The following is a 16207-nucleotide window of genomic DNA, read 5'->3' as shown; positions in this document are numbered from 1 at the left end:
TATACATGTCCTGTAGTCCTGTCCCCGGTCACTATACATGTCCTGTAGTCCTGTCCTCGGTCACTATACATGTCCTGTAGTTCTGTCCCCGGTCACTATACATGTCCTGTAGTTCTGTCCCCGGTCACTATACATGTCCTGTAGTTCTGTCCCCGGTCACTATACATGTCCTGTAGTCCTGTCCCCAGTCACTATACATGTCCTGTAGTCCTGTCCCCAGTCACTATACATGTCCTGTAGTCCTGTCCCCGGTCACTATACATGTCCTGTAGTCCTGTCCCCGGTCACTATACATGTCCTGTAGTCCTGTCCCCGGTCTCTATACATGTCCTGTAGTCCTGTCCCCGGTTACTATACATGTCCTGTAGTCCTGTCCCCGGTCACTATACATGTCCTGTAGTCCTGTCCCCGGTCACTATACATGTCCTGTAGTCCTGTCCCCGGTCACTATACATGTCCTGTAGTCCTGTCCCCGGTCACTATACATGTCCTGTAGTTCTGTCCCCGGTCACTATACATGTCCTGTAGTCCTGTCCCCGGTTACTATACATGTTTGTAGTCCTGTCCGCAGTCTCTATACATGTCCTGTAGTCCTGTCCCCGGTCACTATACATGTCCTGTAGTCCTGTCCCCAGTCACTATACATGTCCTGTAGTCCTGTCCCCGGTCACTATACATGTCCTGTAGTCCTGTCCCCGGTCACTATACATGTCCTGTAGTCCTGTCCCCGGTCTCTATACATGTCCTGTAGTCCTGTCCCCGGTTACTATACATGTCCTGTAGTCCTGTCCCCGGTCACTATACATGTCCTGTAGTCCTGTCCCCGGTCACTATACATGTCCTGTAGTCCTGTCCCCGGTCACTATACATGTCCTGTAGTCCTGTCCCCGGTCACTATACATGTCCTGTAGTTCTGTCCCCGGTCACTATACATGTCCTGTAGTCCTGTCCCCGGTTACTATACATGTTTGTAGTCCTGTCCGCAGTCTCTATACAAGTCCGATGCTCCATCATTGCCTTTAACTCCCCCTGATGACTCTTCTCCCGGATATGGTCGTGGTAACTGATCAGACGAGGTCCTCGCGTGTCCATGGTCTTCTCCTCCTTGTTGCTCACCAGGAAGATGTTATACAAGTTCTAAAGAGGAAAAATTGTGGCAGATGTGAACTGGGATCAAGGAGCTGTGTGACAGCGTTACTATCAGGCTCTGCTACCATTAGGCACTGTATGGCACCATTATTTGGGATCTATGAGCACACACTATATATCACTATAATTACTGGGCACTGTAGTGCTCTGATATTATAGGGCATTATATGGCAATATTATTACTGGGCACTGTTATTATAATGCAATATATGGTACTAATATTATCAGGCACAATATGGCCCAATTATTGCTGAACACTGTAGGGCACTGCTACCATTGGACATTATATGGCACTGTAATTACTGAGCACTGTTATTATTGGATATTATATAGCACTAATATTACTGGGCACTGTATGGCACTATTATTATTGAGCACTGTTATTATTGGACATTATATAGCACTAATATTACTGAGCACTGTATGGCACTATTATTACTGTGCACTGTTATTATTGGACATTATATAGCACTAATATTACTGGGCACTGTATGGCACTATTATTACTGAGCACTATTATTATTGCACATTATATAGCACTAATATTACTGGGCACTGTATGGCACTATTATTACTGTGCACTGTTATTATTGGACATTATATAGCACTAATATTACTGGGCACTGTATGGCACTATTATTACTAGGCACTATTATTATTGGACATTATATAGCACTAATATTACTGAGCACTGTATGGCACTATTATTACTGTGCACTGCTACTATTGGACATTATATGGCACTATTATTACTGTGCACTGTTATGATTGGGCATTATATAGCACTAATATTACTGGGCACTGTATGGCACTATTATTACTGTGCACTGCTACTATTGGACATTATATGGCACTATTATTACTGTGCACTGTTATGATTGGGCATTATATAGCACTAATATTACTGGGAACTGTATGGCACTATTATTACTGTGCACTGTATGGCACTATTATGTATGGCACTATTATTACTGAGCACTGTTATGATTGCGCATTATATAGCACTAATATTACTGGGCACTGTATGGCTCTGATATAATTTAGTTCTGTAAGTAAACATTATCCGGTCACCCTCTTTAAGGCAATAACATTATTAGGAATGATATAGCACTGTATAGCATATGATATACTGCCTAATACAGTCTAATAACCCTTTCCTCCCCGGTCCAGGTCACCAAGCACTAACCTTCTTCTCTTTCTCTGAGAGGGACAGTGAATCCAGGACTGATACCAAGTGCTCGGCAATGTCGGGGTCAAGGCCATCTGTTCGGGGCTCCGCCGCCATCTCACTCGGAGGTAATAGAACTTTTTCAGTTGCAACAACCTGCCAGAAGCACAGTCTCATGGTCATACATAGCAACTGCTGATAGACTGTAAGCTCTGCAGATCAGACTGAGGCATGAGCTACAGAATATACTGCACATGTACTAACTGTGTTGGATTACAGCATATTTATACTCTAGTGATAACCAAAGCTGCATTCACAATATGTCAGCACAGGGCAATTGAGAGTACCTGCTCCAGCATGCAGTGCAGTATGACCGGAACCGACAGCAGGTGCGCAGGAACATCACACAGCAGCTCGTTGTACAACCGGGTGTCCACGTCCTGTGGCGGAGGGGTCTCCGTCTGTCCTGTAGACACAGAGAGCAACAGATTTATATGGGGAGGGGATCTTTAGTGGCTGTATATTGCATTGACCATGCACTTTGTGCCCCTTTGCAGGGTCGATATGTATAAGGCTTTGTATCTATTTTGCACTGTGCTCTAGATGCAGCCCGCAGTGTAAAGCATGGAGGTCTGGCGGCAAAGGTTTATAGTATACTGTCTGGCTCTGCCATGCTCTCCCCGGCCTGATCTTACATACTGTACATACCGCTTGGGGGAGTTGGAGGTGGCAGGGAAAGTGACGCATTGAACTCTTCCACTTGACTCTTCTTTTTGCCTGTCGGAGTTGATGGCAAGAGCACGGCCGGAGTCTAAAGGGACAAAGGAAGCGGCTGTTAGGGGGTCAAGTCACCTGAGGATGGGATTACTCAGTCCTCCTGTCACCAGATTCCACGACATTTCCCCCACAAGTCCCAATCAGTCTTGCCTCCATGAATAGAGAAGACTGCTCCTCATGGGAGGGGCATATGCAACCGTCTATTTACAGTCTCCGGGCATCTAAAATGTCATGTAACCCAGGGGTGGGCCATAATGGAAAGCTACGCCAGTTCCTAAGGGTGGGTTCACATCTGTGTGTGGTCTCCGGTTTAGCCAATCCGGCCGGTTTCCGTCTTCTCAACCCGCAAAACTGGACAGGGAACTGAAACCCGGTGGTCTGTGTTCAAACCCATTCACTATGACAAAGCCAGTATAAATAACCCAAGAGTATAGCTTTCTGACCCCAATTACACCCATAACTGCCCCCGTCATCTTGAGGGTTTTGATACTTCTCTAATATTCCATGTATTATAGTGATATCATATGAGTGCACCCTATACAGTATGGCTGTGACCTCTCACCTCTGGCACTGCTGGAGGCTTCTCCGGAGACTCCTGGGCCACCTCTGGGACATAAATGACCTCCATATTAGAGAGGTAACACTGGTACTGTCTCCTCCAGTCCAAGCAGTCGTACATGAGACAAGCGATGTTTTCAAAGATATCAGTGGCATAAGACAGCTACAAGTAACACAGGAGACATTAGACTCTGACACAGGAAAACAGCGCTACGTATTAATCCACGCAACATTATTATCATATACACCTGTATTACTCCTCTCATTATTACTACACACCCGTAATACTCGTCTCATTATTACTACACACCTGTACTACTACTCTCATTGTTACTACACACCTGTATTACTCCTCTCATTATTACTATACACCTGTATTACTCCTCTCACTATTACTACACACCTGTATTACTCCTCTCACTATTACAACACACCTGTATTACTGCTCTCAATATTACTACACACCTGTATTACTGCTCTCATTATTACTACACACCCGTAATACTCCTCTCATTATTACTACACACCTGTATTATTGCTCTCATTATTACTACACACCTGTATTACTCCTCTCATTATTACTACACACCTGTATTACTCCTCTCATTATTACTACACACCTGTATTAATCCTCTCATTATTACTACACACCTGTATTACTCCTCTCATTATTACTACACACCTGTATTACTCCTCTCATTATTACAACACACCTGTATTACTACTCTCATTATTACTACACACCTGTATTAATCCTCTCATTATTACTACACACCTGTATTACTGCTCTCATTATTACTACACACCTGTATTACTTCTCTCATTGTTACTACACACCTGTATTACTCCTCTCATTATTACTACACACCTGTATTACTCCTCTCATTATTACTACACACCTGTATTACTCCTCTCATTATTACTACACACCTGTATTACTCCTCTCATTATTACTACACACCTGTATTACTCCTCTCACTATTACAACACACCTGTATTACTGCTCTCATTATTACTACACACCTGTATTACTGCTCTCATTATTACTACACACCCGTAATACTCCTCTCATTATTACTACACACCTGTATTACTTCTCTCATTATTACTACAAACCTGTAATACTCCTCTCATTATTACTACACACCTGTATTACTACTCTCATTATTACTACACACCTGTATTACTCCTCTCATTATTACTACACACCTGTATTACTCCTCTCATTATTACTACACACCTGTATTAATCCTCTCATTATTACTACACACCTGTATTACTCCTCTCATTATTACTACACACCTGTATTACTCCTCTCATTATTACAACACACCTGTATTACTACTCTCATTATTACTACACACCTGTATTAATCCTCTCATTATTACTACACACCTGTATTACTGCTCTCATTATTACTACACACCTGTATTACTACTCTCATTATTACTACACACCTGTATTACTCCTCTCACTATTACTACACACCTGTATTACTCCTCTCACTATTACTACACACCTGTATTACTCCTCTCACTATTACAACACACCTGTATTACTGCTCTCATTATTACTACACACCTGTATTACTGCTCTCATTATTACTACACACCCGTAATACTCCTCTCATTATTACTACACACCTGTATTATTGCTCTCATTATTACTACAAACCTGTAATACTCCTCTCATTATTACTACACACCTGTATTACTACTCTCATTATTACTACACACCTGTATTACTCCTCTCATTATTACTACACAACTGTATTACTCCTCTCATTATTACTACACACCTGTATTAATCCTCTCATTATTACTACACACCTGTATTACTCCTCTCATTATTACTACACACCTGTATTACTCCTCTCATTATTACAACACACCTGTATTACTACTCTCATTATTACTACACACCTGTATTAATCCTCTCATTATTACTACACACCTGTATTACTGCTCTCATTATTACTACACACCTGTATTACTTCTCTCATTGTTACTACACACCTGTATTACTCCTCTCATTATTACTACACACCTGTATTACTCCTCTCATTATTACTACACACCTGTATTACTCCTCTCATTATTACTACACACCTGTATTACTCCTCTCATTATTACTACACACCTGTATTACTCCTCTCACTATTACAACACACCTGTATTACTGCTCTCATTATTACTACACACCTGTATTACTGCTCTCATTATTACTACACACCCGTAATACTCCTCTCATTATTACTACACACCTGTATTATTGCTCTCATTATTACTACAAACCTGTAATACTCCTCTCATTATTACTACACACCTGTATTACTACTCTCATTATTACTACACACCTGTATTACTCCTCTCATTATTACTACACACCTGTATTACTCCTCTCATTATTACTACACACCTGTATTAATCCTCTCATTATTACTACACACCTGTATTACTCCTCTCATTATTACTACACACCTGTATTACTCCTCTCATTATTACAACACACCTGTATTACTACTCTCATTATTACTACACACCTGTATTAATCCTCTCATTATTACTACACACCTGTATTACTGCTCTCATTATTACTACACACCTGTATTACTACTCTCATTATTACTACACACCTGTATTACTCCTCTCACTATTACTACACACCTGTATTACTACTCTCATTATTACTACACACCTGTATTACTCTTCTCATTATTACTACACACCTGTATTAATACTCTCCTTATTACTACACAACTGTATTACTACTATCATTATTACTACACACCTGTATTACTGCTCTCATTATTACTACACACCTGTATTACTTCTCTCATTGTTACTACACACCTGTATTACTCCTCTCATTATTACTATACACCAGTATTACTCATCTCACTATTACTACACACCTGTATTACTCCTCTCACTATTACAACACACCTGTATTACTGCTCTCATTATTACTACACACCTGTATTACTCCTCTCATTATTACTACACACCCGTAATACTCCTCTCATTATTACTACACACCTGTATTACTACTCATTGTTACTACACACCTGTATTACTCCTCTCATTATTACTATACACCAGTATTACTCCTCTCACTATTACTACACACCTGTATTACTCCTCTCACTATTACTACACACCTGTATTACTCCTCTCACTATTACTACACACCTGCATTACTCCTCTCACTATTACAACACACCTGTATTACTGCTCTCATTATTACTACACACCTGTATTACGGCTGTCATTATTACTACACACCCGTAATACTCCTCTCATTATTACTACACACCTGTATTATTGCTCTCATTATTACTACACACCTGTATTACTGCTCTCATTATTACTACACACCTGTAATACTCCTCTCATTATTACTACACACCTGTATTACTACTCTCATTATTACTACACACCTGTATTACTCCTCTCATTATTACTACACACCTGTATTACTCCTCTCATTATTACTACACACCTGTATTAATCCTCTCATTATTACTACACACCTGTATTACTCCTCTCATTATTACTACACACCTGTATTACTCCTCTCATTATTACTACACACCTGTATTACTCCTCTCATTATTACTACACACCTGTATTACTCCTCTCATTATTACTACACACCTGTATTAATCCTCTCATTATTACTACACACCTGTATTACTCCTCTCATTATTACTACACACCTGTATTACTCCTCTCATTATTACAACACACCTGTATTACTACTCTCATTATTACTACACACCTGTATTAATCCTCTCATTATTACAACACACCTGTATTACTGCTCTCATTATTACTACACACCTGTATTACTTCTCTCATTGTAACTACACACCTGTATTACTCCTCTCATTATTACTACACACCTGTATTAATCCTCTCATTATTACTACACACCTGTATTACTCCTCTCATTATTACTACACACCTGTATTACTACTCTCATTATTACTACACACCTGTATTACTCCTCTCATTATTACTACACACCTGTATTACTCCTTTCATTATTACTACACACCTGTATTAATCCTCTCATTAGTACTACACAACTGTATTACTACTCTCATTATTACTACACACCTGTATTACTGCTCTCATTATTACTACACACCTGTATTACTTCTCTCATTGTTACTACACACCTGTATTACTCCTCTCATTATTACTATACACCAGTATTACTCATCTCACTATTACTACACACCTGTATTACTCCTCTCACTATTACAACACACCTGTTTTACTGCTCTCATTATTACTACACACCTGTATTACTCCTCTCATTATTACTACACACCCGTAATACTCCTCTCATTATTACTACACACCTGTATTACTACTTTCATTGTTGCTACACACCTGTATTACTCCTCTCATTATTACTATACACCAGTAATACTCCTCTCACTATTACTACACACCTGTATTACTCCTCTCACTATTACTACACACCTGTATTACTCCTCTCACTATTACAACACACCTGTATTACTGCTCTCATTATTACTGCACACCTGTATTACTGCTGTCATTATTACTACACACCCGTAATACTCCTCTCATTATTACTACACACCTATATTATTGCTCTCATTATTACTACACACCTGTATTACTGCTCTCATTATTACTACACACCTGTAATACTCCTCTCATTATTACTACACACCTGTATTACTACTCTCATTATTACTACACACCTGTATTACTACTCTCATTATTACTACACACCTGTATTACTCCTCTCATTATTACTACACACCTGTATTAATCCTCTCATTATTACTACACACCTGTATTACTCCTCTCATTATTACTACACACCTGTATTACTCCTCTCATTATTACAACACACCTGTATTACTACTCTCATTATTACAACACACCTGTATTACTCCTCTCATTATTACTACACACCTGTATTACTGCTCTCATTATTACTACACACCTGTATTACTACTCTCATTATTACTACACACCTGTATTACTGCTCTCATTATTACTACACACCCGTTATACGCCTCTCATTATTACTACACACCTGTATTACTACTTTCATTATTACTACACACCTGTACTACTCCTCTCATTATTACTACACACCTGTATTACTGCTCTCATTGTTACTACACACCTGAATTACTACTCTCATTGTTACTACACACCTGTATTACTGCTCTCATTATTACTATACACCAGTATTACTCCTCTCACTATTACTACACACCTGTATTACTCCTCTCATTATTACAACACACCTGTATTACTACTCTCATTATTAATACACACCTGTATTACTCCTCTCATTATTACTACACACCTGTATTACTCCTCTCATTATTACTACACACCTGTATTAATCCTCTCATTATTACTACAAACCTGTAATACTCCTCTCATTATTACTACACACCTGTATTACTTCTCTCATTATTACTACACACCTGTATTACTCCTCTCATTATTACTACACACCTGTATTACTCCTCTCATTATTACTACACACCTGTATTAATCCTCTCATTATTACTACACACCTGTATTACTCCTCTCATTATTACTACACACCTGTATTACTCCTCTCATTATTACAACACACCTGTATTACTACTCTCATTATTACTACACACCTGTATTAATCCTCTCATTATTACTACACACCTGTATTACTGCTCTCATTATTACTACACACCAGTATTACTTCTCTCATTGTTACTACACACCTGTATTACTCCTCTCATTATTACTACACACCTGTATTACTCCTCTCATTATTACTACACACCTGTATTAATCCTCTCATTATTACTACACAACTGTATTACTACTCTCATTATTACTACACACCTGTTTTACTGCTCTCATTATTACTACACACCTGTATTACTTCTCTCATTGTTACTACACACCTGTATTACTCCTCTCATTATTACTATACACCAGTATTACTCATCTCACTATTACTACACACCTGTATTACTCCTCTCACTATTACAACACACCTGTATTACTGCTCTCATTATTACTACACACCTGTATTACTCCTCTCATTATTACTACACACCCGTAATACTCCTCTCATTATTACTACACACCTGTATTACTACTCTCATTGTTACTACACACCTGAATTACTCCTCTCATTATTACTATACACCAGTATTACTCCTCTCACTATTACTACACACCTGTATTACTCCTCTCACTATTACTACACACCTGTATTACTCCTCTCACTATTACTACACACCTGTATTACTCCTCTCACTATTACAACACACCTGTATTACTGCTCTCATTATTACTACACACCTGTATTACTCGTCTCATTATTACTACACACCCGTAATACTCCTCTCATTATTACTACACACCTGTATTACTACTCTCATTGTTACTACACACCTGTATTACTCATCTCATTATTACTATACACCAGTATTACTCCTCTCACTATTACTACACACCTGTATTACTCCTCTCACTATTACTACACACCTGTATTACTCCTCTCACTATTACTACACACCTGTATTACTCCTCTCACTATTACTATACACCAGTATTACTCCTCTCACTATTACTACACACCTGTATTACTCCTCTCACTATTACTACACACCTGTATTACTGCTCTCATTGTTACTACACACCTGTATTACTCCTCTCACTATTACTACACACCTGTATTACTGCTCTCATTATTACTACACACCTGTATTACTCCTCTCATTATTACTACACACCTGTATTACTCCTCTCATTATTACTACACACCTGTATTAATCCTCTCATTATTACTACACACCTGTATTACTCCTCTCATTATTACTACACACCTGTATTACTCCTCTCATTATTACAACACACCTGTATTACTACTCTCATTATTACTACACACCTGTATTAATCCTCTCATTATTACTACACACCTGTATTACTGCTCTCATTATTACTACACAACTGTATTACTACTCTCATTATTACTACACACCTGTATTACTCCTCTCACTATTACTACACACCTGTATTACTACTCTCATTATTACTACACACCTGTATTACTCTTCTCATTATTACTACACACCTGTATTAATACTCTCCTTATTACTACACAACTGTATTACTACTATCATTATTACTACACACCTGTATTACTGCTCTCATTATTACTACACACCTGTATTACTTCTCTCATTGTTACTACACACCTGTATTACTCCTCTCATTATTACTATACACCAGTATTACTCATCTCACTATTACTACACACCTGTATTACTCCTCTCACTATTACAACACACCTGTATTACTCCTCTCATTATTACTACACACCCGTAATACTCCTCTCATTATTACTACACACCTGTATTACTACTCATTGTTACTACACACCTGCATTACTCCTCTCACTATTACAACACACCTGTATTACTGCTCTCATTATTACTACACACCTGTATTACGGCTGTCATTATTACTACACACCCGTAATACTCCTCTCATTATTACTACACACCTGTATTATTGCTCTCATTATTACTACACACCTGTATTACTGCTCTCATTATTACTACACACCTGTAATACTCCTCTCATTATTACTACACACCTGTATTACTACTCTCATTATTACTACACACCTGTATTACTCCTCTCATTATTACTACACACCTGTATTACTCCTCTCATTATTACTACACACCTGTATTAATCCTCTCATTATTACTACACACCTGTATTACTCCTCTCATTATTACTACACACCTGTATTACTCCTCTCATTATTACTACACACCTGTATTACTCCTCTCATTATTACTACACACCTGTATTACTCCTCTCATTATTACTACACACCTGTATTAATCCTCTCATTATTACTACACACCTGTATTACTCCTCTCATTATTACTACACACCTGTATTACTCCTCTCATTATTACAACACACCTGTATTACTACTCTCATTATTACTACACACCTGTATTAATCCTCTCATTATTACTACACACCTGTATTACTGCTCTCATTATTACTACACACCTGTATTACTTCTCTCATTGTAACTACACACCTGTATTACTCCTCTCATTATTACTACACACCTGTATTAATCCTCTCATTATTACTACACACCTGTATTACTCCTCTCATTATTACTACACACCTGTATTACTACTCTCATTATTACTACACACCTGTATTACTCCTCTCATTATTACTACACACCTGTATTACTCCTTTCATTATTACTACACACCTGTATTAATCCTCTCATTAGTACTACACAACTGTATTACTACTCTCATTATTACTACACACCTGTATTACTGCTCTCATTATTACTACACACCTGTATTACTTCTCTCATTGTTACTACACACCTGTATTACTCCTCTCATTATTACTATACACCAGTATTACTCATCTCACTATTACTACACACCTGTATTACTCCTCTCACTATTACAACACACCTGTATTACTGCTCTCATTATTACTACACACCTGTATTACTCCTCTCATTATTACTACACACCCGTAATACTCCTCTCATTATTACTACACACCTGTATTACTACTTTCATTGTTGCTACACACCTGTATTACTCCTCTCATTATTACTATACACCAGTAATACTCCTCTCACTATTACTACACACCTGTATTACTCCTCTCACTATTACTACACACCTGTATTACTCCTCTCACTATTACAACACACCTGTATTACTGCTCTCATTATTACTGCACACCTGTATTACTGCTGTCATTATTACTACACACCCGTAATACTCCTCTCATTATTACTACACACCTATATTATTGCTCTCATTATTACTACACACCTGTATTACTGCTCTCATTATTACTACACACCTGTAATACTCCTCTCATTATTACTACACACCTGTATTACTACTCTCATTATTACTACACACCTGTATTACTACTCTCATTATTACTACACACCTGTATTACTCCTCTCATTATTACTACACACCTGTATTAATCCTCTCATTATTACTACACACCCGTTATACGCCTCTCATTATTACTACACACCTGTATTACTACTTTCATTATTACTACACACCTGTACTACTCCTCTCATTATTACTACACACCTGTATTACTGCTCTCATTGTTACTACACACCTGAATTACTACTCTCATTGTTACTACACACCTGTATTACTGCTCTCATTATTACAACACACCTGTATTACTACTCTCATTATTACTACACACCTGTATTACTCCTCTCACTATTACTACACACCTGTATTACTCCTCTCATTATTACAACACACCAGTATTACTCCTCTCACTATTACTACACACCTGTATTACTCCTCTCATTATTACAACACACCTGTATTACTACTCTCATTATTAATACACACCTGTATTACTCCTCTCATTATTACTACACACCTGTATTACTCCTCTCATTATTACTACACACCTGTATTAATCCTCTCATTATTACTACAAACCTGTAATACTCCTCTCATTATTACTACACACCTGTATTACTACTCTCATTATTACTACACACCTGTATTACTCCTCTCATTATTACTACACACCTGTATTACTCCTCTCATTATTACTACACACCTGTATTAATCCTCTCATTATTACTACACACCTGTATTACTCCTCTCATTATTACTACACACCTGTATTACTCCTCTCATTATTACAACACACCTGTATTACTACTCTCATTATTACTACACACCTGTATTAATCCTCTCATTATTACTACACACCTGTATTACTGCTCTCATTATTACTACACACCTGTATTACTTCTCTCATTGTTACTACACACCTGTATTACTCCTCTCATTATTACTACACACCTGTATTACTCCTCTCATTATTACTACACACCTGTATTAATCCTCTCATTATTACTACACAACTGTATTACTACTCTCATTATTACTACACACCTGTTTTACTGCTCTCATTATTACTACACACCTGTATTACTTCTCTCATTGTTACTACACACCTGTATTACTCCTCTCATTATTACTATACACCAGTATTACTCATCTCACTATTACTACACACCTGTATTACTCCTCTCACTATTACAACACACCTGTATTACTGCTCTCATTATTACTACACACCCGTAATACTCCTCTCATTATTACTACACACCTGTATTACTGCTCTCATTATTACTACACACCTGTATTACTACTCTCATTGTTACTACACACCTGAATTACTCCTCTCATTATTACTATACACCAGTATTACTCCTCTCACTATTACTACACACCTGTATTACTCCTCTCACTATTACTACACACCTGTATTACTCCTCTCACTATTACTACACACCTGTATTACTCCTCTCACTATTACAACACACCTGTATTACTGCTCTCATTATTACTACACACCTGTATTACTCGTCTCATTATTACTACACACCCGTAATACTCCTCTCATTATTACTACACACCTGTATTACTACTCTCATTGTTACTACACACCTGTATTACTCATCTCATTATTACTATACACCAGTATTACTCCTCTCACTATTACTACACACCTGTGTTACTCCTCTCACTATTACTAGACACCTGTATTACTCCTCTCACTATTACTACACACCTGTATTACTCCTCTCACTATTACTATACACCAGTATTACTCCTCTCACTATTACTACACACCTGTATTACTCCTCTCACTATTACTACACACCTGTATTACTGCTCTCATTGTTACTACACACCTGTATTACTCCTCTCACTATTACTAAACACCTGTATTACTCCTCTCACTATTATTACACACCTGTATTACTGCTCTCATTATTACTACACACCTGTATTACTACTCTCATTATTACTACACACCTGTATTACTGCTCTCATTATTACTACACACCCGTTATACGCCTCTCATTATTACTACACACCTGTATTACTACTCTCATTATTACTACACACCTGTATTACTGCTCTCATTGTTACTACACACCTGTATTACTGCTCTCATTATTACTATACACCAGTATTACTCCTCTCACTATTACTAAACACCTGTATTACTCCTCTCATTATTACAACACACCTGTATTACTACTCTCATTATTACTACACACCTGTATTACTCCTCTCATTATTACTACACACCTGTATTACTCCTCTCATTATTACTACACAACTGTATTACTACTCTCATTATTACTACACACCTGTATTACTGCTCTCATTATTACTACACCTGTATTACTTCTCTCATTGTTACTACACACCTGTATTACTCCTCTCATTATTACTATACACCAGTATTACTCCTCTCACTATTACTACACACCTGTATTACTCCTCTCACTATTACAACACACCTGTATTACTGCTCTCATTATCACTACACACCTGTATTACTCCTCTCATTATTACTACACACCCGTAATACTCGTCTCATTATTACTACACACCTGTATTACTACTCTCATTGTTACTACACACCTGTATTACTCCTCTCATTATTACTATACACCAGTATTACTCCTCTCACTATTACTACACACCTGTATTACTCCTCTCACTATTACTACACACCTGTATTACTCCTCTCACTATTACTACACACCTGTATTACTCCTCTCACTATTACAACACACCTGTATTACTGCTCTCATTATTACTACACACCTGTATTACTGCTCTCATTATTACTACACACCCGTAATACTCCTCTCATTATTACTACACACCTGTATTATTGCTCTCATTATTACTACACACCTGTATTACTCCTCTCATTATTACTACACACCTGTATTACTCCTCTCATTATTACTACACACCTTTATTACTGCTCTCATTATTACTACACACCTGTATTACTTCTCTCATTGTTACTACACACCTGTATTACTCCTCTCATTATTACTATACACCAGTATTACTCATCTCACTATTACTACACACCTGTATTACTCCTCTCACTATTACAACACACCTGTATTACTGCTCTAATTATTACTACACACCTGTATTACTCCTCTCATTATTACTACACACCCGTAATACTCCTCTCATTATTACTACACACCTGTATTACTACTCTCATTGTTGCTACACAAATGTATTACTCCTCTCATTATTACTATACACCAGTAATACTCCTCTCACTATTACTACACACCTGTATTACTCCTCTCACTATTACTACACACCTGTATTACTCCTCTCACTATTACTACACACCTGTATTACTCCTCTCACTATTACAACACACCTGTATTACTGCTCTCATTATTACTACACACCTGTATTACTGCTGTCATTATTACTACACACCCGTAATACTCCTCTCATTATTACTACACACCTATATTATTGCTCTCATTATTACTACACACCTGTATTACTGCTCTCATTATTACTACACACCTGTAATACTCCTCTCATTATTACTACACACCTGTATTACTACTCTCATTATTACTACACACCTGTAT

The 16207-nt window shown here is 37.7% G+C and overlaps 1 protein-coding gene across 1 annotated transcript in view; it reads right to left on the bottom strand.

The window, feature by feature from the left end:
• The window catches only part of SPAG17 (sperm associated antigen 17), a 93732-nt gene that overhangs the window by 47616 nt on the left and 29909 nt on the right, over positions 1 to 16207 (bottom strand). The window contains exons 8-12 of the mRNA XM_075263034.1: positions 3657 to 3815; positions 3026 to 3128; positions 2665 to 2783; positions 2336 to 2473; positions 1018 to 1137 (exon numbers count right to left, since the gene is read on the bottom strand). Coding sequence (XP_075119135.1) covers positions 1018 to 1137; positions 2336 to 2473; positions 2665 to 2783; positions 3026 to 3128; positions 3657 to 3815 — 639 coding nt within the window. The remainder of the gene's footprint in view (positions 1 to 1017; positions 1138 to 2335; positions 2474 to 2664; positions 2784 to 3025; positions 3129 to 3656; positions 3816 to 16207) is intronic.

The sequence above is a fragment of the Leptodactylus fuscus genome, chromosome 2 (genome assembly GCF_031893055.1).
Source record: "Leptodactylus fuscus isolate aLepFus1 chromosome 2, aLepFus1.hap2, whole genome shotgun sequence".
Lineage (NCBI taxonomy): Eukaryota > Metazoa > Chordata > Amphibia > Anura > Leptodactylidae > Leptodactylus > Leptodactylus fuscus.
Note: the sequence above shows the minus strand (reverse complement) of the source record. Positions and strands in the feature narration are given on the sequence as shown.